Raw genomic sequence first — 27,226 nt, 5'->3', positions numbered from 1 at the left:
GCTTTAGCTCTCCTGTCCCCATCAACAGACATAGTTGCAAGATGCAGCCACAGGGTTGCACAGCTCCCTTGCCCCCCAAGCAGAGCTCTCTTAGTTTTGTTCTTTGTCTAAATAATAAACTATATCAGTTTAGGGTTCTTGGAGCCCTGTATTTGTCTAAAGATTTTTTAGATAATCTGGGCGATTTCATACACTTCTAAGCTTCTAGGACATGTGGTCTGTTGGGTTCATTCATTTTTCCCCTTTTTATGAACTTAATGTCAAATCTGAAATGAATTTGAGTTAATTCATTTCACTTCATCCATTGCAAAATGGCAAAATCTTTGTTGTTGGAGTTGCAATGAAGAAGAGACATTCCATGCCACTGAGCACATAGAAAATGGAGAAACTTTTGCAGTATTAAGACAAGTTAAAATCATGTCTGCTCTTCACTGGGGAGTATTTAGGGTTACTCCTAGAATCCTTTGAAGAGAGTGGAGAGAAGTTTTCCTGTGTGTTACATAGCAGCCCCCTTAAATAAGTGTCACTGAGCCTCTCTGCTGAAGTCTCTGTTTAGAAGTGTGTGACACTGTTGTGATCCTTCAGCTTTAAAGTTTGCTTCTGTTACTCAGCCTGTATTGATTCCTGATGTAAATCAGGAGATCTTAGGCTCAGTGCTGCCTGCTAGGACACTCGGTAAAGGTTAATATAACATTTATTTCATTATCATTTATTTGGATGGTTTTATAATTTTGTTACAATTTTTAGTTGATTTCAAGGCTTCTACTCACTTTCCTTTGGTGAAATAGATTCTGAAGAAGCAGTTTTTGCAATGTATATATCATTTCTATTCTGATCTATACTTAAAATATCTCTCATCTTGTATCTATCTTTGTTTAGAGTGATACTGAATAAAAATGTGGAATCAGTAATTTGTTTCTTATATGCAGTTAAGAGAGACACAATTTCAGTTTGAATGGGAAGGCATGCTCTTTCAAATCAAGTCACATATTCAGGGACAGGTACTACGTACAGGTACTACTCTTTATGAATCTGATATTTAATAACTTGTTTGGTAAAAATGTTGTGTGAGCTTGCAGCTCCTGCAGCTGCTGTTATGTAGTTAAAGGGGAAGTTCAGTTTGCCTTCTCAGAATAAGAGTTTTAAAACATTTTAAGCTCCAAGTTCAACACCTCATGGGTGTTGGTGTGGAATATTTTGTGTTACTTTTGCAGCAAAGAGATTTCTACATGTTTTGAAAGCTCATTTGCAATAGTTGCTATTAATGAAATTTAACACTTGTCTTACTTTGTACTCTGACAGTCTGTATGGCAACTGTGGAAATTTCACCTTGTAGTTTACACTGCCTTGTAGAACTGCAGCTGTGGCTTTAGTTCAGACTGGCAGATAAAACACAGGGAATAAAGTCTTCAGGAAGCATAGTGGCTTTTGTTTTTAGAAGCTTTAAATAAACCAGGCAGTTAACTAGAAGTTTAAGCAGACAGCTTAATTTTATGTCACATTGGAAACTTGTTATTACTGCACATTAAATGCTTTCTTAGCCTTCTAGAGTAAATGAAAAATAAAGTTTTACACCACCACAACTAACACAGAAAACAGAGGGAAAGCAAGCTCTGAGGAGGCTGGATAGTCCTGAGTTGTTTTGTGGTGTCTGATAACTTTTGGCTTTGCTAATTTCACAGAAAGGTTTTGTTGTGTATGAAACTCTTATCTCCAAAGTCATGTCCTTCAAGAGTGACTTTAATAAAATGCTGTTTTATGAACACACTCCAGAGCTCAATAAAATATTTCCATTTATTTCATTTAACTCAACTTCAATTCCAATGTCAAGCTAAATTTTGATGAAATCAAGAATATCACAGCAATCCATTCTTCACTTTTATTTTTGCCTTTAGTATAGTGTTGATCCAAGGCATAGTAGAAATTTAAGCTGAAAGAGGTGTTTATAGAGAAGATCGAAAAAGATGGGATAGGAAGTTTCTTATCCCTTTCTGCTGAATTTGTTCAAGACCCTTATACATAGCATGTCTGATTTCTTCCTTTTTTGATTGCCCATCCAAGATATTTCAGAGCCTGTCTCTTACTTTTTTCTGTATCATGTGGATGCAGTTTGATGTAGAGAGAGATCTGTTCTCCTCCCCTGCCTATTCTTCCTGAGCAAACTATACATTGTTGTAACAATATGATATCCCCATGTTTTGTTCTGTGTAATATCTAAATGGCATTGCATCATCTTTTGATTATACATTAAGAACTCTGTTCTTTCTGTTTCACTTTTCTGGTATTTATCTAAAGGCTGCTCTGAAGGTCCCTCTGTTTCTTTATGAGACTTTTGACAGGTCCAAGATGTGTAATTATTTGCTGCTCTGCTGGAGCTGCCTGTGACATCTCCCAAACTGGCTGCTGTTCTGTCTTAATTATTTGACTTCACTTGAAGAAAAGCTTGAAAAGTATTTGTGATCAGTAAAGAAAGAACTCCAAGGGCATTAATTTGCATTTGATCCCTGTTGTTTTATACAAATGGCCTCTGAGAAATTTTATGCCATCCCAGTTTGCATAGAACCCTTAATCCATTAATATTTATTTGTTCTTTCAGTGATGGTGCCCGTCACTGTTGATTCTCACATCAGCACCTGACATGGGAACTTAGTTACCCTGAGTTCCTTCTCTTCTGTACTCATGGACCCAGAGACCCTAAAATAAGACTGACCTCATGTCTCAGAAATAAATAAAGACTATGTATATGTGAGGCCAAAGCCCTTTTATTTTTTTCCTATGGGATGAAGGAGAGGCAAGGCAAAGGTTGCAGGGTAAGGATTGCTCTTTCAAGAACCTTTGTCAATGTCAGGAACTTTCTGTTCCAACTGACATATGTCTAGAATTGTGCATTTTTACAGAAAAATCTTCTAAGTGGCCTTTTTCTAATGAAGAACACTGAAAATAAGTGCCATCAAATTAATCTCTTCAGTGTCTCATACCTGAAAGAGCAACATGCCTGTAAATATTTTAATAAAGATAATGGATCACTTCAGTCTCAAATTAATCAATCTCTCAGCAAATTTTTACTGATGATAACTATAATTTATAACATAACCTTGTTGCAATTGCTTTATCTGGTTCCCTGCTACTTTAAAATGTAACAACAGAAGACTTTTGCCCCTCATAGCAAACTGCAAAGACATGTCTTTATCTTTTTTAAAAGACATGGACATTAAACACCAAGACTTTTAAAAGGAGGTTGAGGACTAATGAAATAAATCTTCATGCAGTGAATTATAGAGGCTACTCAGACAAAATAATTTATTTTATGATTAACTACTGGAAGAGGTTTTAAAATACTAAAGTGCTTCTGGATTATTTCAAAAGTGTTTTATAGGGGTTGTAAAGATTTTTCATGTGCTAAATAGGTATAAAATAAATGAAACCACAGTTTGGTAGGGTGGCATACCCAAAAGGAAAAGAGAGACAATGACAAAAATGTTTTAGGGTTGGGTGTAATCTGGGAATGATGACATCAAGCTGACAGCTGTAATCTTTCACTCAAAGAAGCTGAACACAAACAAAAACTTTAAAAAACTCTCTTAACTAAATAAAACACAATATTAAACTTCTGCATTGTGTGTTGTGACTCTCTCCCCTCTGTGTTTAAGTACATGACTCCTATTTTATGTGGGAGATCCATGCCAGAGATCCTCCAGCATGTGCAGTGGCTACTGGAAGACAACTCTATCTCTCCTGATGCCAGACTGGGGATAAATATACATGTATATTTATGTAATACTATATATTGCCCTCCGGGTAAGGAGAAAGAGATATGAGGATCTGCTGTCCTATGGTGTGAGGAGTTTCTTTGTGTTATTCTGTAACCTTTTATCTCACTTATGCAAAATAGGTTATAATAAAATTGCAAATACAAACATTTGAAATAACTTCTGAATCAGACATGAGAGGTGTTTACAAGTGACTTAGATAAAAAGTGCAACAAAAAACTGATATATACTTAGGTTACGTCAGAAAGATTTATCTTTCTTTTACTCCTCACCTGCCGTTTCCCTTCTGGCAAGATACATTTTAGTCTTTGTAGATGCTTTTTTTCCATAGAATCCTAGAAACAATGGTTTGTGTTGGAAGGGACCTTAAAGCTGTATAGTTCCAACTCCCTACCATGGGCAAGGAACACTGTGAGTAGGCCAGGTTACTCAGAGCCCTTCCAGCCTGGCTGTGAACACCTGCAGGAATAGGGAGTCCACAGCTTCTCTATGGAGAGGTTTCTCTCCTTTTTTTAGAAAAATATCTCAACTGTATTTCCACTCTTCTGGGCAGTCTAGAAAAATTTCATTTTTCATCCTGCTGTCTCCATGCTTTTATGTAAAAGATAGTGTCATTACTTTTTGTTTTGAACATAATTGTGTAAATGCCTCATAGTAATAGAAAGCATAGAAACCATACATTTTACATTTCTGTATGAAAAAAGATGGGCTAATTGTATGTATCTTGTGTCTAGCTCTTGATTGATACAAGACAAAAGTAGTGATATATTTTGATATGACAGTGTCTTCAGGGAAACTGTTTCCCAACTTCTTCCTTTTCTGTATTTAATAACAGAGATTAGCCAGGCAAAAGTAATTCCAAGTTTGCTTCTGCATATTACCCTACAAATATCTGAGACAAAGTATGCCTGAGCCTTGTCAGCATTTTCCATGAGTCATGGAATAGCAGCTTTCAAAAAAACTGTTTATTCTTGCTCATTGCATTAGCAGTGAGTGAACTGGGTTACAGGTAGCCAGTTTTTTTCCATACATCTTGGATACTCACATACATTGTTGTAGATATTCGGCTTGCCTCAGATATAAGGTCTGCTAAACTGAAAAAGTAAACTTTCAGAATTTACCTCCTACATGATCTACCCAATAGTGATACTACTGTAAAACTGGGCTTTTTCAGTTTTACTCATTACATAAATTGTCTGTACCTTTTTCATGTCCCAACTCAAGTTCCAGTCACAAACTTAGAGAATATAAAACCCTCATCTGCTATTAAACAGCAACAGGTGATTGAAAATTAGATTTATATAGATCATTGATGAAAATAAAAAAAGCTCTAAGAGCTGTCAGATGAACAAATGTGTATTCACTCATACATTCACTCATTTAGTGGACATTAATGACTGCATATAAAATGAATTTAGTGCCACTCCAGCTCATTTCCCACATCAACAATTCACAGCTTGGACTTGGATTAATTGGCAGATGCAAGAGAGCAGCCAAGAGTTTGTGACTGTTATGAGTGAGCTTAGCTTGGCTGGAGTGTAATGCAGATCAAGGCAGTGCATGCCTGCCAGATATTGTGTTTGAGGAGTTTGTTCTGCCTTTTCCTGTGCATAAACAGTTGACTTCCCTCACCACACAACATTTCCCAGAAATTCTGGAATGTCTTATCGCATTCTTTTAAGACTGATTTCCTCCATTTCTACCTGTTCTCAAGGTTTTATTTTGCCATTGCTCATACATTTTACCCTGTGGCCTCTTTAATCTTTTTTTTTTTTTTTAATGTGTTTGTGTTGTGTGAACTCATTTCTGTATACTAAATTTCATGTTAGGTTTTTTAGTATTCTGTACAAGTAAAAATTAATCCGTTGAGTTGTCTGCTCTGTATTAAATGTGTTATTCCAGTTTACAGTTAAACTTTGTTGAAATTACAGATATGATTGCTGTATTTTTCTTGTGTGTAAAGAAACTTGGTGTTCATATGTGTTAAAGACCTAAGACTTAATTCAGTAGAAACTGTTTGAGATGTCCATTACACCCCATTAATAAATGAAAATGTACAGTGAATTTTGGAGAAATTACAATAATATTCAAAGTATTTTCTCTGAAAAAGTAATAAATCATATATTTCTCTTTTTGTTTCATATCTGCACTTTGTTTTGTAATCATAATTTCATGTTATCTTTCTTCACTCTTTGCTAGAAAAGTTCTTCTCCGTGTTTTTTACTCTGAGAATTAGGCAGCTACTCCGTTTTAGACAAACAGCCAAGTTCTTAGTAGAGCCACCTTTTTAAAGACTTTGTGTATCTCTACTCTCACTGTGATTGTTAGATACTCTGCAATTTTTGGCTGCAAGTTATTTGCTGCCCTCACAGACCTTTCCAGATTGTTTAGCTCTGCTAAGTCCTTCCTAGGATGCTGGGATCTGCCAACCTGAACATGTCTTCCGGCACTGAGGGCTCTTCTTTATTCTACCTGAGAGAGGTCTGTCAAATAAAGTACTGTAAGCCAAAGTACTTGCAAATCAATGCTAAACAAAGTAAAGGACAAACAAAACAGAGATGTGGAAATGGGCTAAGACAACTATGCAGACTAGGACAGGAATGTAGGAGGTGAAATACTGCACATTGGGAGATTTGAAGATGGTGAAAATACTGATTATGAACTCAAACTTTTCCCAGGACATTTGAGAGAGAGCAATGAGAAGGATGTAATAAAATGGAAAGATACGTTTCATGCTAGAACTAGTAGCTGCATATTTATTTTCTGCAGGACTTGAGGAATTTTGCTGTTTTCACAAGATCTGCAGCAAATTCTTTTTCCTCCTGAGCTTTTTTTCCTGCATCAGTTTCTATAATATTGCATTAACAATCTTCTCTTACTGCAGCTGTACAGACAGTGCTGGGTGAGCTGAAGTCACAGCCTCAGTGCCACTGCCCAGCAGCTAAAATGACTTTATACCTATTCACCTTCGTTTTCAGATTCAAATTTATTCAAAAAAGTGCATTTCCACTAAAGATCTCTGTTGCATCCTACTACACTTCAGGACTGAATATTTTCATTCACTGGACGGCTTGCTAAAAATTTCTGATCCAAGTATGCAGATAACAATGTCTTTTTATCAATATTGTGGTGTTCCATGATCAGTCCAAAGGCAAAATAAAGGTTTTATTTTGAAATAGGTTCTCATAGTACCCATTAAAACAAATCAATTATCACAAATGTAAATTAGTTTGTAAGGGAAACAGGATAAAGCAGAAAGCCCACTGGGGATTTCTTACACGGCTGCTGCAGTTCTGAGAAACTGCACACCTCCCCTTTAATTTTATTATTCAAAGGAATAAACAGCCTTTGCCTCAAGCTGCAGGAATGCCTCTCTGTATTACAGAAGGAATCAAACACTCCAGTAGATGCCAATGATTGTCAATACGCACAGGAAAAAAATTATTAAAAAAAAAAGAATAGTTACGATTAATGACTTCTATTTGCTCAAGCAGTTTTGATTTATATGGCAATTTCATACCTTATAACTATGTATTCTTTTATGTGGTACATAAATTTGCAGTACTCAGAGTGGTAGATGTAATACTTCTCTGTCTAGTGCTCACATTTCCCACTTACACACTCATAGGTGTTGACCATTTTGGTTGTACCATTATATTAAAGGAAAAATTTGAGCTAAAGCTCTGAAATTTTAATCTTTTCTGTGTGTTTCATGACTAACCACAGATCAGGAAATGCTAAATGACTGTTAGATTGCCATGAGTACATGATGCATGTACACCTGCACCAATAACTGTGTTAGGCAAGGTTTTATTGTGATTGCTGACACTGCCAGTCATGATCAGAGCAGTAAGACTTTTCTTTTTATTCCAGTCAGCCCTCCAAGCTGAAGCTTGGATAATGCAAAATCATAATCAAGGTTCTAGCAGCAGTTTGAATTGTGCACACAATCCAGTTCTAGTGTCTTCTTTCACTGCTAAAACTTCTGTCTAATCCTTTAGTTTGAATTATGCAGTATTATCAAGGCAGTATTACATTTTCTAGGTTTTCTCCAGTTTCAGCATTCCCCAATCTTAGTTTTGTGTATCAGAAAGGTCTTCAGGTGGTATTTGCTCTCTTACCAGATTCTATTTTCCCCTGTGTTTGATGCTTTCTCAAGTGTCTGTGTAGTTCTCTGCCAGGTTCTTCAGGAAATTCCTGCAGTCTTTCTGCTGGAGATTGTTCCAGGAAATCCTTAATGATGTCTAGTTTCCTAATTCTGCACTTATTAGCTCCTATTGCCACTTTGTCCTTGTATTCAAGGTACAACTGGGACTCTCAACCTACTGCATTCAAAAAATCCATGAACTTTTGATCTGCCACAGCTAAGAAAGTAAATTATAAGAGTCTCAAACTGGCAGAATGATTAAATGGGAACAGTTTTCATTACAGGTGGAAACACTATTAAATTATTTTTGTTTCTCAACTAAACTGAGCAGTGAAAACTTTTGTTTCATCTTTGAACAGTTAGTAGTACTCAAAGGAACAATGTGAACTTCTGCAAAACCGAAGACTTTTTGTCGAACAAAGACTGGAGATTATATTGTTTTATTTTTCCTTTTCAAAAAAACTGTACGGCTGTAAAGACTTGCTTAAATCTGATTTCATTCAGGGTCTGCCTGTTTATCATTCAGAATGCCTAATTATACCAGCACCCAGCATAGATTTGGCTAAAATCAGTGTATGACATAAGCAAGCAAAAATTGGTGGCTCTGCTGATTTTCTAGGAATTCAAATATCTTAATAGTGGTGAAAGACTTTCCTTGAAGAGGATACATAGAAATACACCATTTTATCAAAGCTCCTCAGCTAAAACCTTCAGGACAAGGCATCTTTCATGACAAAAAAGCTTTCATAACAAACCACAGAAAACTTTAAAAATGCAACCAGACTCGTGAAAAAAAAATTGACAGTCTTGTGGGGAGACTGGTGCAGATATCAACATGTATCTCTGATAACAATTAAACTCCATATTTCAAATACAATTTTTGTAGGTATTTGTTTTCAGAGAGTGTCTATGATTTCCCCCAACACTCTTCCATTTAAACCAAATGATCAGTATTCCTCAGTGCTTTCTGTTGTTAATAATGTCAGTATGCTTTCTGAAGCTGCATTTTGATAAGGAAAATATAGGTGGCACATACTTGATGATTGCAGAGTTGTAGCTTTTCATTTTTCACATTGCTAAATCCATTAGCATTTTTAGGACTGTTTTATGTCAGTGAGAGAATAAGAACTGGGAAGGGGGACACTTGGCTGGGAATAATCTGGATGCACTCTTGAGTTCAGAATCAGCCACTGCTGCTGTTTTATGGAGCCTTGCTATTGTGGAGCTCTGTAAGGCATTTGGAGCAAGCAGTGCTTGCTTCTATCCTTCATTTCTTGAAAAAAGGTTGGATATTTCTGTTAGTGAAACCCTGATAATAATCCTGTTTAAACAAGATTTAGGTCAGAATTATGCTTTGAATCTCTAGACCCTCACATCTTGAAAAAATGCTCTTGCTGGAAATAATCAATTTTTCTCATGGGCCACTATTAATCCTCCTAAATCTGAAAAACTAGTAATATAGTAGTAGGATTTTTCCTAACCAAGAATTTAATTGAAAAGGAAAGGAGAAGATTAAAATTAAAATTAAAAATTTCATTTATTATGGACTATCACTATGAAAGTTTGTAAAGAAATTGTGCATTCCTGGCTGACAACAAAACCCTTACATGCATCTATTAATATCTTACAGTTTTGTAGTTATCAAATGACTATTGACTTTAAATAAGTTTTCTGTGGGGATAGCAACTTAGTTTTAACTGAAAATGTGTGATTTTTGTTTGTTTCTTTAGGAAAGGGATTCCAAGTGAGCAAGTGAAACATGCTGATAGAGAGCAAGCAAAGCGTGTAGTTTACTCTGTGGTTTATGGAGCAGGTGGGCACTTTTAGAATAAAACCCCATCTACTGTAAATTTATACTTTATTTATAATTTATAAAAGTAGACTGAATTGCTAAAGGTGAGTAAAAGTTTGTCAGAGTATTACATTTATATTTTTATCTGGGATTATTAAATTATCTACTCAGTATAAAAATTATGAAATTTATATAGGTATATTGCCATATATGAAGATTATTTGATTTTGTATTTATTTACTGCTGATATAACTGAAGCATTTATTTAATTTTGAGTGGACTTCATATTCTTCGTATATAGACAGAGGTGAGAATAACTGCAATGAAATTTTAAAAACTCCAATACTGTTTTAAAACATATTTAGAGAATCAGAGAATGGCAGGGATTGGAAGGGACCTCTGGAGGTCATCAGATCCCGCCCCTTGTTCAAGCAGGGACACCTTGAGCTGTTTGCCCAGGACTGTGTCCAGATTTTCAATGTCCTCAAGGCTGGAGAAAGGCTCTTCAAGAATCCACAGCAACATGTGCCAGTGCTTGCTCACTCTCACGGTGTAAAAGTGTTCCCTTACTTTGAGTCTTAATGTTTGCTGCCATTTCTTCATAACTGATGAAAACTTACAAAAATCCACTGTTACCCTTTCTGCCTAAGTCCTGACCAGTTCCTAGATAAGTCAAGGTGTTCCTCTTACTTTCCAAAACTGCCTACTATTTATTACATTCTTTCTATTTCTTTCTCCTTATACATGCTTAGAGTTACCTTTTCTGGGGAGATGGATACATGTATGTCATCAGCCTAGAAGGTCTTGTGAATTGGATTCAGTGAGCAGCTGACTAACTTTCTCTACAGAGGATAACTTCTTGAAAAAGTCATTTAGGAAGTGAAAGCCCTGGGCTGCAGGCTTTATGTAACTTGGAAATACTTAATGCTACATCCTGGGTTCCTGGTTGTGAATGCTTTCTGAGCCATGTTTTGCACTGAGTCCTTGAACCAAAGGCAGAATCAGCCAGGGTATTTCATTTATCATTTATGGTGCTCAGTTGGGAAGAAATGCATTAAATTCAGCTCTTCAGAATATCTAACTTATGCTTAGGGGTGTGTGTAGGTTATACACATACCTATAAGAGTGTGTGTGTGTATATATATATATATTTATGTATGTATATATGCATACACACCTGCATCTTTACATTAAGCTATATTGCATTTGAAACCTCTGTGTTTAAAATCTATATTTAAAAAGCCCAGCACTAGTACCCCACACTGTAAATTTACACCTGCCTGTGCTGAGACTGGAACAAATCTTCAATTTCCCACCTGACTGGTTTCATCACTGGGTTATTTTACAAAATGCCAGGATTATCTCCCCTGCCCCTTGGTCCATGCAGATGCTACACATTTCCTATCTCTCCCCTTCCCTGTGAGTGGAACAGGCAGATACCAGATGTAATCAGATGAATCAGCACCAGTGGAATGCCCTGTAGTTCTGTATAGTCAGAAGTGCCTCAGTTCCTGGGGCTCAGTGGAGCCTGTGTCTGTCTGCTCATCTATAGAGAACTGTGGTGTTTACATTTAAGCACAATATTGGCTCTCCCTCACTTGCTCTGAACCAGGCACTAAAGATTTCAGTGCAGCAGTGCTCAATGTAAGTGTCTCCATTTACTTGTTTGCTTTGTGTGTCTCTCTCTCAAACAAGGGCAGCTGAAGCACCTCAAAGATAATAAGAAGTTTCCAGTTCATTAGAAGTGTGATCAGATCCTAATTAAGACATGAAATGATATCATTAAACCACTTAGATGGAAACTGGGCTGACAAAAAGTAATTGTCAGATACCTGAAATTGATGGACTGAATTCCACCCACAGTTTGTCTCCCTTCAAAGGATGGCTCACTTTTCATTAAGGAGACATTTTGATACAACTGAAGAGTGTGAATAATAGTTCTTTTAGGATTGAAAACTACAAAAACACTCCCTGAGGAGCTTGCCTGTATTATGATTACAGGAGTTAATAAAAACCTTTCATGTAGTAAATAGTAACCTTTTTAAATTTTATTTTTGTTTTCTTAGCTGTAAGTTACACTTGGTTCATGTTTTCAAGGTCTTTAATTCTGAAGGATAATAGAGGAAGAAGAAGATTGGTTATTAGGAAAAAGTTTTCACCCAGAGGGGTGGTTGGGCACTGGAACAGGCTCCCCAGGGCAGTGGTCAAGACCCAAAGCCTGACAAGAGTTCAAGAAGCATTTGGGCAACACATGGTGTGACTCTTGGGCCTCCTGTGCAAGGCCAGGAATTGATCCTTGTGGGTCCCTTCTAGCTCAGGACATTCTATAAATACTTTTGGTTGATTTGAAGCAGTTCAATTCACCTGTTTCTGCCTTAGTTATCTTGTAGAACTAAAACACACGCAACTTAAACATCTGTAAAATAAGGAATTCCTTATATTCAATGGCAGTATGTTCAAGCCCTGCACTGACACAGAGGACTATCCCAGTGTTTACATGAAAACGAATGCTATTTTCATTTTTGAAAGATGATATTGCAGAATGGAGAACAGTGAAGCTCATAGGCTGCTGCTAATAATTCCCCTGGCACAGACAGCTCAGGAAGAGTGCTCAGAGAAGGTTTAGTCCACTCCTGGGCTTTGCCTTGCATGGCCTGTGCTCCTGCATTGTGAAGCATGATCTGACACAATTACCTGGCTGTTCATTCCCCTCTTTTTGCTTCCTGGGAGCTGCATTTCCCTGGGACCTTTCAGACGTCCTTGCTAATATGCTTTAATTTTCCTAGTATTTTATGCAATTGTTCTGTATATTAATAGTTCTTTAAATGGATGACATGGACAAACTTAGATTGTTACAGTTCTCTAAGGAAGCTACAGTAGTCTCCTAGCTGTTAGCAACGTGTGCCTTATCAGATAGACTTGTCATTTTCTGACCCAGGAAGAAAACCCAAATTAATTAGATATTAAAAAAAAATAATAAAAAAGAGTACAGGTCTATAATAGCTCAGCAAATGTCATCCTGGATGTCTGTGTGAATTTCTTCCTTGTCCAGACTGGTGTTCTTGCAGCTCAGTGCAGATCCTGGCGTGACTGAGAACAAAATGCTACCAGAATTGTTCTGAAATGCACATCAGCCTGACAGTGATGGCATTTAGGTGGCTGAAATCCTCTCTCTTTTAAAAGTGCTAGACAATTTTTCTTGACAGTCTTACCATGACAATGACTATTCTGTGCCTTTGGTGCCTTGAGATGTCTCCTCTCAGCTTATGTTCTTTGCAGACATAGTGCTGGTTCTGTGTTGCTGTGCAGACATAAATATATCTGTCTTTCAAACTTCATATGACTGATGTTGATGTATGTTTTATTTTTACTGGAACTGTTTGATTTTTAGGTGGGTTTAAACTGTGGCTCTTAGTTTATATTTTCACACTCTGGAATATCATCAGGTTTTTTCCACCTTTTCTTATAAATGCTCTTAGATCCAGCATAACAGATACTGTGCACCTGTATTCTGTCCAAAAGCTATTATTCCTTTCTCTCTCTGTTGAAACACTTTTTCTCTTTTTCCAGTTTTTTTCTTTTTCCAAACCTTATATCTCAAAAATTGGACCCAAATTTCTACTTACATTGAGGAGCCTAAGACTGTTTGAAATCTGTGAGACTCAGACTCCAAATCTCCTTTTTAAATTCAGGCTAAACTCTAAAGCTTCTAGCTAAACTCAACCTCAAACATCTCCATCCTTTTTTAGATCTTTATTGTATTTGTGTTTGTTTAAAGTTAATTTCAAATCTCTACCTGCTCTTCAAAGTTTGGAGATTGCAAGACTGCACTTAAAGCAACAGCATTACTCTGTAAACAAAAGATATTTCAACCACATTATAGGTATAAATTATAACTACGAATTTCTTAATTGCATACTTCTTATTAATTATATACTTAATCTAGTAACTTCAGTAAAGCATTCAAGCTTAGGGTTAAACATTTATTTTGTTGCAATATGATTTTAGTGTATCAGATTCATCCTCTTTCATAGAGGTAAGTAAAGTTAACTAATTCCACTAATTGTGCATGAGCCAGTGCTATTGTATGTTGTTTTGTATGCCACTGTATGGTTTTCTGTTCTGCTTTATTGCATAATAGAGATAATTTCTGTACCACCAGGTAAAGAACGCCTTGCTGACTGCTTGGGAATTACTCCTGTTCAAGCCAGTCAATTTATAGAGAGTTTTATGCAAAAGTACAAGAAAGTCCATGAATTTACAAAGAGAACCATTGAAGAGTGCCGAAACAAAGGTAATCCAAAGTCTGTGACTGTATTTTGTTGACTGATCTGCACTGTGTGACAGTGGTGAAGACAAAGATTCAACTTGACCCAAATTCAGATAGTTACAGGACAACAAAAAAAAAGATGGACTGTCCTTTCTTGGTGAATCAGGTTTGGGTTTTTTTTCTTTTTTAGCCCTAAAAGGAGCTGGTTAAGTCTGCCTTTCCTCAGAAAGATACTAACAGAATAAGACATCTGTTCTCAGAATGAACCCCACTTACTGTCAAGTTGCATTGCATCATTTTGACATATAATGTACTCCAACAGAAAAAAAGCCCAAGGAATATTCTACCTAATAAATTGGGTACATGGCTGCTGGACCGTGGAAGTTCAGTCAATTTACACAGCCAATTGTTTTAAACTTATTTTTCCTTTGCATCAATCAGAGTTTATGTTCTTGAAGTTCAGGTGGTGGCTGTAGCGACAGATGTGTGCAGAGTGCTTCTGGAGCCAGCAGCTGCAAACTCTTCTTGCATCAAATTTGTTTTTAGTCTACATATTCATTTATATTTAGTGAATCCTAGGAGTGCAGTAATTTGAGAAGAGAAAACATAGCTGCTTGAAATATTGTCTGATAAAAGCTAATTAACAGAACTGTCAAAATGGAGTTCTTTTGTTTCTTAATAGGGCATGCAGTACTAAGACTCTTTTAGAAATAAATAGTAAATTTGCAATATAATATTACCCATCACTGTATGGGTGAGTGTCATGGCAGAAACATATAATTCAATTCTAGTTATGAAAATGGGTAGTATTAATTTTTTGTACTTTGTAGGGCCTCAAAATCTACTGGAATGTGAACTGTCATTGTGTCACACATTTGCATTCCTTTGTTTATTAATATTGCTCAAAAAAGGTGAAGTTACAAAACATCCATTTTAGCTGTAATTAAGCCTAATGTAACATACCTAGTAAAATATTACATATTTAATATATATTTATTATATAGTTTAAATAACATTTTTTTCTTAAAAGTGAATGAATTTCAATAAACAGACTTCTGTGCAAGAGAATCTGGTTTATGAGTTCAGCAGACAGGGATGTCATGACTAATGTTCTAAAGTCATCAAAGCAACTTGTCTAATTGCTTCTTACTCCTTCTGACACTCCTGCTTATCGACCTTTTTTAACCATTAATGGTAGAAGAGCAATCTGTTTAGGTTGTACAAGCTTTAGAAATCTGCACCAGATCAATATTATTTAATATTTTTCTTGTTAATCCAGCTTGATTCTAACTTTCCAACAAAAACATTCCAACCTATTGAGCTCATTAGAAGGTAATTTTTCTTAACTTATCTGCAGTTCAAAGGTGAGCAGCAACCCCCTGACTAATATTATTTGTTATGAATGTCTGATTTTCCATGTAGACATGATAGGTATATAAATATTTCTTTTATGAAGAAGATATTTGTTAGTGTATATATTACTGTACTGCTGTTGTTTTTTATGAAATTATTGACATATTGAAAGGAGTACATTAAAACCTCATTAAGGCATGCATTTGCAGATTAATCATCAACACCAGGCACCTTCTCTGCCACTGTTACACGAATGGTGGTGGTTTTGTTTTGGGATGCTGCTCTGTTATGGAGAGTCACACCTCACAGGAATAAGGATATTACAGCAAATCTAATTTTACCTATGAATACAATGTTTCAAGAATTCCATCTTTAAATACTGTTCTTCATGGAAAATGGTAGTTAAATTGGGAAGACTAATTTGCCAAAGAATACCCTAACATCCAGATAGTTCTGTTCCTTGTTTCCAAACTGGTACTTTTGGTATCAGCACTCCTGGAAATGCAGTAATTCACAGAAAGCTGAATTAATTCCTCCTCTGCACACAAGCCTGGGTATATTTTGTCCATAATAAGGTGATAACTTTTTGTTTGAGAAGGTCTCCTCACCACTTGTGCTTGCACAGCAGAGGAGATGAAACATGTCAATCTGAGTTTCCATGGTATCTAATCTAATTCATGGGTAGTCAAGGTGATTAGAAATATAAATAATTTTTTTTTCAAGATGTATTTTTAACATGGGTGATTTTTCATTTTTCCTAAAATAAGAATAGAAGTTTATTTTTGAAGATAAGCTACGTTTTTTGTGTGTTATTTTGACAAGAGGATCCTCACATGTCTTTTCCTCTTTCAACTCCTCTCACCCTCCAAATAGGGGTTTTTTTAGCAAAATACATCATTGGGCCTAACATAAAGCTTTAACTGGGTTTTTATGTTTCTTTAAAATTAGAAAATCCCACCACACTAGAATTTGGACATTTGACTGTGAAAGGAACACAGAAATACTACATAAAGATAAATGGAAAAAAAAGCATAACTTTTTTTTCCCCAAAAAAACCTATTTTATATTTTTGGGAAATATTCATTACTGGTTTAATTACTCTACAAATTGATTTTTCTTTACTATTCCCAAGTAAACTATTCATTGTGTGGAAAGCTCTAATTATGGCTGCTAATAGATAGCTAATTCTGCTAGGTATTTATAGTTTCATCTCCCACAGAGAGAGTTTGCTGGTTTATCAGTAGACATTCCTAATAAAAACTTAACAGCCTTAAAGAACAAAAGTTTTTCTTGTATAACATGTACCAATTCTCTGTGAAATAATTCTTAAACCAAAAATCCAGTAAGTGTTAAAGGTTTAAATAAGCTCTGACTATTTTCAGAGGACAAAATATTAAATTGACTCCGACAACACATAATTACAAATATCTGTATTATCTCCAAAAAGACTTTTTGAACTTTAATTCTCCCCACTCTGTATCACATAATGGTAATTTTTCTTTCCATCCTGCGAGGTTACGTGGTTTCCATCATGGGGCGCAGGCGGCCACTGGCCAATATCAGCGCACAGGATTACAGGCTACGCACTCAAGCAGAGAGGCAGGCTGTCAATTTTGTTGTTCAAGGTAAAGCTCTGCCTCCCTTCCTTTCTGCCCACCCACCTGTCCCTGTCCCTGCTTGCCTTTACAGAGTGGGCAACAGCTCTGGTAATCTCAGGAGAATGAATATTCCAGTAGACTACTCGAGTAGGCGTGAGTTTTACTGTGCAAAAGAAGTTAAAATTATATATTCCATCTACCTTGGAAATTGCCAGTAAACAGAATAATATAATAATAATGATAATAATAATATCAGCAACAGTATAAATGTTCTAATACACTAGAGTGCTCTGTGATAGTTAAATGTAGGTATTGATACAAACTATGCATAGAGAGAATATCTAGAATTCTGTTTTTCAGATGCATTGTTTCTTTAAACGCTTTTCTTTCTGGTTTTTATAGTCTGCTACTCCAGAAGGGTTTGTGTGATAATGTTTCTTAGATTCCAGCTTTTATTTTGCCAGACAGCTTTAGTTTCAGAAATATATAATGTTACAATTATTGTGCATTGTTATTTGTTTTGAAATCCAGCTCATTCTTTGCAGAAATTTTCAAACTTAATTCAATAGAGGGCAAGAAAAAAGGTGTTTTTTTCCATAGAAAAATATTTAACATATAGATTGGAAATGTAAAAGCCAGCATTCTGTGCTCACGTGTTTGTTAATCTGATGCAATAACATACTCTGTTTAAGTCACTTGGAGCTCAGGTGAGTACAGAATTTAGCCACCGGAAGGAAAAAACCCTGAGCTGTTGGCCCAAGACTGAGATCCCTTCTACCAGGCTTTCCCTTAGAAGAATTATTTTTTTAATTGGATGATGCTGACAGGGTTTTCCTTAAGTTATCTTGGAAGTGTGCAATTTACAGGCAAGGAAAATGTGCTTTCTAGACATGGTGATGGCATGCTCCTATAAATTTATTTGAATTTCCTTTTGAAAGTATCACTTTCCTTTCTACAAATTATTCATTTTAATGTTTCATTTTTAAAATTACCTAAGTATTTATGTTGTGTTTGACAGTCCTTAAGTACTGTCTCTGCAAAGATACCTACAGATCTAGAATTCTAATTCTAATTCTCATTCTGTGAGTCCTGCAGAGCACACATTGATAGAGGCACAGCCCTTGAGCAGCATTTGCTGTGCCCATCTGTCCCAAGAGCTGGAGCAAGGCTGTCATAGGACTGTCTATGGAACTCTCACTTCTGTGTACCTACAATAATAAGATTGTCAGATTTCACTGTCAGTTCAAGTGATACTGGAGGACAAATCTCATGAAAAATAATGTAATTGATGAAAAAGAATGTAATATTAGAAGATGTGGTGAAGTGAGGATTAAAGACTCTAAAATATTTAGTATTCCCCAATTTTATTAAAAAATTCATTCTAGACTATCATGATGTTTTAATTTTAGTATTTCAGCTCTAAGATAATATTTGAAGACTATAAAAACTTTCTAAATTATGATAAAACCTTTTATGACATTTAGTGTACTAAACTGCATTTAATATGTGTTTTATAGTTACACTAAATAGTCTAATTTATTTAAGTAATTTACATTTTGATTATGGTAGCAGCAACTGATAGCAGAACACTTTGAATGCATGACAATATTGAGAGGAATGTAGAACTGCAGTTTCGAATTATTACAATTGGATTTCTCACACTTTTTTCACAGTGTTTTTTCTCTTTTTGAATATTTTCCAGTTTAATAGTTTTCACCAATGTACAGCATATTATTCTTCAGTTATTATTCAGTTGTACCTATCCCCATAGAATACATAGAAAAACAGTTTGTTTTATCTTTAATTATTTATGTACAATTATTTTTTAAAAAAAGTTTGAAATAGGACACCTCCAAAAGTCATATTTACGTAAAAAATCATTTTGAGAAGTCTTTCAAATTTTATTACTCTACAGTGTTCCATAAAGAATATATCTAGAACATATCTTTTGTGATGGACTAAATGCTCAGTATAGTTTTATCCTCACAGTCACTAAGAAGATATTTACCTGACCTTTGCTGAAACATTCTTTCTTATTTTTTATATCAGTTGTCCCTTTTTGTGATGTGTTGAATAATTTGACACATCATTTGAACAGGGAAACAAGAAGGGATTTGAGGCTAACCCACAATCAGACATTGCCATCTCCATCATCAGCTGAGGGTCTGCCCTCGGCACAGTCAATGTGCAGAACAGAGTCTCAGCTGGCATTCAGAGGAGGCAGTTTGTCACACAGGACTTTGGAGAAAGAAGAGAGGTTAAGCTTTTGTCCTTGTGCTCTTAGATGTTCTTCCCTAGCCAAAAGGAGCCACTGTACCCTGGGGGACATCAGGCACAGCCTCACTGGCCGGTCACTGTCCCACTCTGCTCTGCACTGGTGTGGCCCCACCTCCCTCCCGTGTGCAGTTTTGGGTGCCTCAGTATAAGAAGGACATCAGACTGTCAGACTGTGTCCAGAGGAGAGTCACCAAGACACTGAAAGGTGTTGAGGACAAGGCTTACAAGGAGCAGCTGAGGTCTCTTGTGTTGTTCAGCCTGTGGGGTGACCTCACCACAGTCTCCAGGTTCCTCAGCAGGGGCAGTGGAGGGGGAGATGCTGAGCTCCTTTCTCTGATGACAGCTGTAGGAGCTGAGGGAATGGCCTGAAGCTGTGTCAGGGAGGTTAGCTTGGATATCAGGAAAAGGCTCTTCACCCAGAGAGTGGTTGTGCACTGGCACAGGCTCCCCAGGGCAGTGGGCACAGCCCCAAGCCTGACAGAGCTCAAGGAGTGTTTGGACATTGCTCTCAGTCATATGGTTCAGATTTAGAGTCCTGCAAGGAGCAGGAGGTTGGGGAGTTGGACTTGATGATCTCTGTGGGTCCCTTCTGATTGGAGATATTCTTCAATTCTCTGATTACCTCTCAGCAGAGTACCCTTGTCATTTGGCTACCTGCCTGTTCTCTGCCCCTATTCTGAAAGCTGAATCATTTGGAAGAAAAAATTCAGAATTCATTGAGTTACAGGGTTGTAAAAAGGACCATGATCTAGGACATTTAGGATGTTTAATGGGACAAGGAGGATTATGGCTTCCACTCTTTATGCAAAGGATTGTTTCTGTATTTTATCAGGTAAATCTTTTATGTAAAATGTTTGGATCAGAACAAAGCCCTTCACCAAACTGCAGGCCTAGAGACCTTGATGACCAGAAATGAGGCATCTATTCTGTGCCATTACACTGTTTTATGCACCACTGATTTTAACACTGTAATATAATAAATATACATTACATACACACGGAAATATGAAAAAGGGCAAAATTAAGGCTCCGAATTGAAATGCAGTACTGAAACAATATTCTGACCTTTTGTGACATTAAATTTTAATTGATTCATAGGTAAATTTTAATTAAAGCTTAGAGATAGATAATTTTGTACCTTTTTTATAGAAAGCAATTTTTCAACGTATAGTCATGAATGACAAATTCACCTTTAATTAACACATAATTTCATATTGTTATTTTCTAGTTTTATTTAACATGTAATTACTTCCTCTGTTATTTATTAATCTTATAATCTGTTTTACATATTACATTAATTGGATCTGCTAGTTTTGAAAATTCTTATAATTCAGAACCTTCAGATGTTTTTTGTTCCTATGCCATAGTTCCAAGAAGAATGTTTTCCTTTTGCATTCTTCAAATTAAAACCAAATCACTTTCTTTTGTAGGCTCTGCAGCTGATCTTTGTAAAATGGCTATGGTGAAGATTTTTGCCTCTGTTGTAATTTCTCCAACTTTAACAGCCAGGTTAGTAATGAATGACTGCAGAACTGTTTGGTTTTAAACCAAAATCAGTTGAAATTATTGTGTTTCTGGTGTTTTAAATAGTCTAGAACTACCATGTGTACCTCTGAATCTCTTAACAAGCAAGGACATGTGGAATGGTTTCATACATTTAAAGTTATATCTTTGTGCTTAAATGATTGAATCTGTAAATGCATCCCAAGGCACTGAAGTGCCCCAGGGTCATTTAAACTTGGTCAGATCTAATTCAGTGGTAGTTCTGCACCTTTGAAATCAAGACCACTGATCATATCCTTCCTGTATTTGAGTGTATTGTACAGTGGGAATTGAACATTCAATGGGCTGGGAAAAAAAACAGGAATCAGGAAACCAGTGCTCAAGCAAAAGAAATGAACATTTTTTTTATTCTTGTATAGATGGCTTTTCTTTAAAGAAAAGCTCAGTCATCATGATTCTCTTCTATTGTGACTGCTTAAATATGGGTGGGAGATCACAGAATGTCCTCAAGGAGTTTTATGCCAGCAGCAGAAATAATGAAGTCTACTTTTCCTGTGGAGAAGTTGGTCCAGACATCCAGTAAGCATTATTATTTGCTGCACTAGAAAGAGACTTTGAAGTCAAACATATAGAAAAACCCCAAATAGCTGGTTTCTCATCTCTGGTAATGCAAAGATTTTGTGGCAAGCAATCCAGAAGAACAAGAATTGGTGCAGTAGAAGTTCAGATGCAAGCAGAGTAGTGCAAATAGTGCAGAACATCAATATTTCTGTTGTCACGTAGAAAGGGTGATAACAACTTAGCTGGAGCAATCATGCATTGAAGACTTCTGTGGGTGTTTAGCTCAGTACAAAAAAATAGAATTTGTCCTTCTGAATATACTTGGCAATTCAGGCTATTATCTAACCCTATAAGTAATTTGTGTGTGTGTAGTTTACACACAAGCAGTGTTGTCTTATTTGATCAATGTTTGAAAATACAATTTCTAATTACAAATAAAAGTTCAATTTGTTGAATTCAAAGTAGTTGGACTCATTCCTATGCTAAAAATAAAACAATTTCTGAGTGACTCTTGCAACTTTTTAAGCAAAATACCATTGAACTATTAAAAAACCAAAAGTTAGTGGCCCACTAGTACGAATCTGAAAAGGGAAATTGTTCTTTGGTGAAGATCCTGCCTGCACTCAGACAATGATACATTTATGTATTAAATGTTGGATGATGCACTATCACATATTGCATTGTACACTTTCAGGCAGATTGTCTGCACTGGTTATAATTCATTTTGCTACCTGAGCTGAATGAAGAGCCCAGAATCTGTCATGTGTGGCATGGATGACAATTTCTGCAGCAGCAGCAGGCATAACTGAGATAGATGAGTGATAGAGAAGCAGCCAGCAGCCTTTAGTGGAGGAGGCAAGTGGAGGTGGTGTGAGGGCAAAGAACATACTACATTCTGCAGTTCCTGGCTGGCACACAGATCTTTAGGTTCAGCAACTGGCTGTTCATTGTAATTCTGAGAAAGCCAAAGTTTTTTGCTACTAATGTCATGTCTGACTAAGTTTGGGAATGTATTTTTCTCTCAACAGAAAGTTTTATTTGGGTTTTTCTTTCTCAAAACTATTTCTTTGGAAGAAATAGTGTCACCAAATGGCTAAGGAGGTAACAGACTTGGGGAAGTGTTGAAGCTGAACATGTTGAAATTCCTGGTGTTGTGAAATAGGGGAATGGCTACACCAGATAACAGAAAAACATCACTGCTTATCCTGCTTGGTCCTATCATAAATGCCACAGCTGGGAAAGACCAACACTGGAAGGGCATTTAAAAAGGATAGACTGTTTTAAAGAGGGGTTTTGAACTTCTGCCAGCCATTAACAACTGGTTGGCTTTGCTAGAGGAGAGTGTTTTAGTGGTTCAGTGATGCCTCCTTTGCTGTAATATTTAGTAGATACTTAGAGGCCAGGCTTGCCAGGAAAGCACAATCAATCCCTTTGCAAATTCTGTGAACACTTCCCTGCTTGGACAGTGGCATTTGAAAACATCAGAAGGATCTTGCCAAAAGAATATGGGACTGAAATTTGAAATATTGTGTTTCTGCTTGTCTGCTAGGTGACATTCAGTTAGTTATTTTTTCACTGGTCTTTTTCTTGATTTTCTTATCAGTCAGGTCAGGATAATTATCCTAACATGCTTTATAAAGCCATTTGAAAAATACTGTTGAAAGGAAGCATGGAAATAATTGGTGCTATTGTAACAGTGGGAATGTTCAGTAGCTCTTCCAAAATGAGAAATATAATCAATCTCCTGTTATCACCCCATCAGATCATATTTATTCCAAAGATAGCACACTACTATCTTTTCTTCTATCTTCATTCCCTTGTAAATATCTTTATTCCCCTGTTAGAATTTCTGATTTTGGAAACAGGGTTTTCACTTTGAACAGCATATCAAAGAGAAATATCATTTTTACATGCTTTAGAAGTGATTATGAACATTTACAGTGGGAGACAGTATCCTATTAAGCATAGCTAGGTTTTGGCTAATGCCCAACATTTTGTCTTCCTTACCTTAGAAAAAAAGAAAAAATTATTCCAGATAAGATCTTACAGTTTTTAGCATTAGTTTGCAGGTATGTTTGCAGCCTTCACTCACAACACTGCATTGATTGCTCCTGTGCTGGAGGCTCTTCAGCAGTGAGCAAACTCTGACCCAATAGTGTGAAGCTTCATTTTTGTGTGACTAGCAGTCAGTAGATTTTCAGTTATTGTTTGCATGTATGACACTGTATTTGGAAGTCAGGAAAGGTGATCAAGTTACATTTTCATGATGTTGCATCACCAGAGAGGCGTTCTTGGTGAAACACTATATTCCACTGTGACTGATTGATTCTGTCAAGTAGCACTCTCATTTTTCTCTTTATGTTTCTTTATCTTTTAACTCAAATACCAGCCTAGCAGCTTTTGCAGTTGCCAATAACAAGTCAATCAGTTACTTGGAAGCAATTTTATGGAAATCAGGAAAAGTAGTATTAAATGTAATATATATGATACAAATCTAATGTTAGTATGGGTTGACTGCTGGCATCAGTTTTAATATCTCTGCTGTGTGGTGCTGACAAGTAATCAAAATTTTTCAGACTTCTCCTGTATTACCTAGATCTTTCTTAAGTTGTTTTGCTGCTGCTGGCCAAGTTGCTAACAGAAAATGTGCTGCTGGCATAAATTATTGAAGTGCCAGCTTTTACCTGTCTGATGCAATCCACAGAATCTCCACATGATGTTTCCTGCAGGCAGATGATAGCAGAGAAACTTCTGAAATGAGATCAAGGCATATAGTAGCAGCTGAAAGAAAGATTTATGGAATTGATGAGAGTGCAAAGGGGAACTTGGTGAACTCACATGGACTCAGTTGTAGTTCTTTTTGGTGTTTAAAACATCATTGCAGTGACTGTCACATGGAAACTTGGTGAGAAAGAAGGATGCTGGCAAATTGTGGAAGAATTGCTGCCTATAGCATTGCTTGTACATATTATCATTTTGTAAGCTGAAAAATCACTGATGTTACCCAAAGTCTACCTGGTATTACATAGACTTCTCAATATCTCAACAACATACACGTGAATTTTAACAAGTCTACAGAACTATCAAATAATTTGGTGTGAATCCACCAGTTCTGTTTTTGCATGAAATTATTGCTCCTTCAGCACTGGACCTGTGCCACACACACACAGCTTTACTTCTCAGCATGTCTGAAGCCTAGTTAAAGACACAGGTTCAACCACAGGCCAGATATAAAGGAGTAATCTGAAAAGAAGAAACCACCAGCAAATAAAAGGTTTATTTTCTTGTTTGGTCCCAGTTGCTTTTCAATAGCAGTGGATATTGGAGTTTTTTGTGTCTTCCTCAAGGAACCTTAAGCAACCTAATGATTTTCTGTGCTGGTGAGCTGTAAATGCAACTCACTTCCACAGATAGCTAAATTAGTTAGAAACAGCTCTTATTGCCTCAGCAAAAAGTGTTGTTTTATGTGACCTGGATTTTTTTCAGATACAAATCATGTGATAAATTGCAAATGATTAATTTCTTGAACGTGGCTTCAGTTATAGTACAACACAAGAATCTTGAGGCATTTTTATAAGGTGTGTAGGTATTCAATAATTATTACTTTATAAACTGCTTATAATCTCTCATATTCATACAAGAGGGCTTATTAATAAACCCAATTTCCTTATTACATCATAGTTTCAAACAAATACATTAAGTAAAATTCTTAGTGCTGCTATTTGTGTTGATCTTCTTTAATTCCAAGCATAAATCTCACATCACTTTATCGGTTTCTTCAGGAGATAAAGAACTGTTTTTACTTATGTTTCTTCTCTAGCAGTTAACCAGGGTTTTCGAATAAATGCTTTTTACTCTGGTACTCTGCCCACAATTCCCACTCAATATATTCCCAAACTTCCTTAATATATTAACTCTAGCAAGATGGTTAACTTTTATCCTTAGCCTGATACTGGAGAAACTGAACCACAAAGAAAAGATAAGTTTTGGATCCTGCTTGAGAGGAGAGTAGGATTATTGTTTCACAGACAAATGCTTTTGTTTCTGTAACAGAAGGAAACTTCCAAGGTCATATTGCACTCTTCATAGCTCTTGTCCAGTATGTAGCTCTTTGCCTCCCAAAGTAGCCAAATGACATTGAATTTCTAAGCAAGCTGTAACTTAGAAAAATCATCACTTTCCTCAAGCAACCAAAGCAGCATTTTGCATGTATCCACAAGATGGTGAGCTGTTACCTGAACACTTCATGCTCAGTGAGCCAGAGCAAGTCAGAGTAATTTATTCTTTATAGAAAGAGCCAAGAAGATTTAATATGCTGAAATATCACAGCCAAAAGGACATGCATGATGTAGCAGGTTTTTCACTATTCCTTTATACAAGACATTCAACACAAATAAATATATTTCATTTGTAAACCTCTTTTGTAGGTCACCTTTTAGATTGGTATGTTTTCAAACATTTTGGAGACATGCAAAAATTCTATTATCTTTAATTAGCCATCTGTTCAGTTTCCCACTCTTCCTGATGCAGCTGCTGGGAAAACCCATTTCAAAGGCTAGCTGAATTTTTATGGTTAAAATGTTAAAATAATTTGGTCTTTATCATGAAAACCCTGAAGGACATAGCTTAAAGTTAATGCAAGTAACATCTATTCAGGCATGATGTATCCTGAACTATAACTTTTATATTACAACATTAGGAGTCCACATAGGTGCAACTTCAAAAAAATTTTTTGAAAGGGAAAATGCTACAAAATATCACAATCTGCTGATAATCTTGTTCCTTACTTACATGACAATAGGCATTCTGTCCACTGGAATCTGTAGGCTTCTGTGGGGAAACTGGCACAATTAAACCACAGGTAGTAATAGTGGTATCAGAAAATAAATGAACAGTGTTTCAGTATAGATATTTCTAAGAGGAATTGGATCCAGCTTCCATCTGGTCCATTATCCCTGAGTGTGGCCAGTAGCAGATGCTTCAGGAGGATGGTGTAAGATTTGTGGTAGAGTAGCCAGTCTGCAGATTTTCATCTTCCTCTGCTTGTGGGGATGAGTCTAAGTTCTGAAATGTAAAATTTAAAAGTCTTTCCACAAAATATTGTATGTCACCATTTCTAAACGTTCTTGAAATCCGTGCAAGTATTTGTTACATGAGCAGCCATTCTGGCTTTTTCTGGCAAAGTGCTTCATTATGGGCCTTTTAACTCATTATTGTATTTTATTAAATATTAATTTATTAAGTGTGAATGTGTCCATTTTTCAAGTTAAATTAAATTCTTTTTTTCATTTAAAAAACATATTTCCATTTGTTTTTTGGTTTTGATGGCTTGAATTTTGGTGGTTTTTTCCATATTCCTCCATTTTTCTGATTTCAAAATACTTTATTATTTTTATCTTTTTGGTTGTTTTTTCCCCCTAACCACTTAACAATTTTTATGCTTTTTGGGCTTATTTTTAAACTTTATATAAAAAGTTTTTAACTGTGTACTCCTATATCTGCAATTTTGAAGTCTCCCATTAGGCATTTATTGGTTTCAAATTCAAAACAAAAAATGTGGTGTTACTAATTGGATTATTATTTTATTGATTGATTTGATTATATCAAAAAAGGGGAATAACATAGGATGAGAGACAAGGATATTAATATTTGGGATATAAAATCTGATACTGTTGTATGAACTTCATTTCAGCGATCAGAGACATAGGGTTTTTTTAAATAAGATGAAAACCTTGTGGGAATAGAAAATGAGAAATATTTTAAAAATATTTTTGAGAATATTTTTAAAAAGTATTTCAAAGTTTATTATGCTACCAAGAGATCATTAATACCCTATTTAAGGCTGTGTACTCTTAGTAACTCTTTAATGTTTATATTTTTATTGTATATAAATACTTAACTACTAACATTGTTTTAAATTCTCAAGATGTATTTATTATAGGATTTTTTTTCCAC

At 35.9% G+C, this 27,226-nt stretch overlaps 1 protein-coding gene across 1 annotated transcript in view; it reads left to right on the top strand.

Annotated features, from left to right (window-relative positions):
• The window catches only part of POLN (DNA polymerase nu), an 87,645-nt gene that overhangs the window by 44,697 nt on the left and 15,722 nt on the right, over positions 1-27,226 (top strand). The window contains exons 18-21 of the mRNA XM_063401178.1: positions 9,648-9,730; positions 13,872-14,003; positions 16,847-16,957; positions 20,638-20,716. Of these exons, the coding sequence (XP_063257248.1) occupies positions 9,648-9,730; positions 13,872-14,003; positions 16,847-16,957; positions 20,638-20,716 (405 nt within the window). The remainder of the gene's footprint in view (positions 1-9,647; positions 9,731-13,871; positions 14,004-16,846; positions 16,958-20,637; positions 20,717-27,226) is intronic.

The sequence above is a fragment of the Prinia subflava genome, chromosome 7 (genome assembly GCF_021018805.1).
Source record: "Prinia subflava isolate CZ2003 ecotype Zambia chromosome 7, Cam_Psub_1.2, whole genome shotgun sequence".
Classification (NCBI taxonomy): Eukaryota; Metazoa; Chordata; class Aves; order Passeriformes; family Cisticolidae; genus Prinia; species Prinia subflava.
This window is presented reverse-complemented; position numbering and strand designations above follow the sequence as displayed.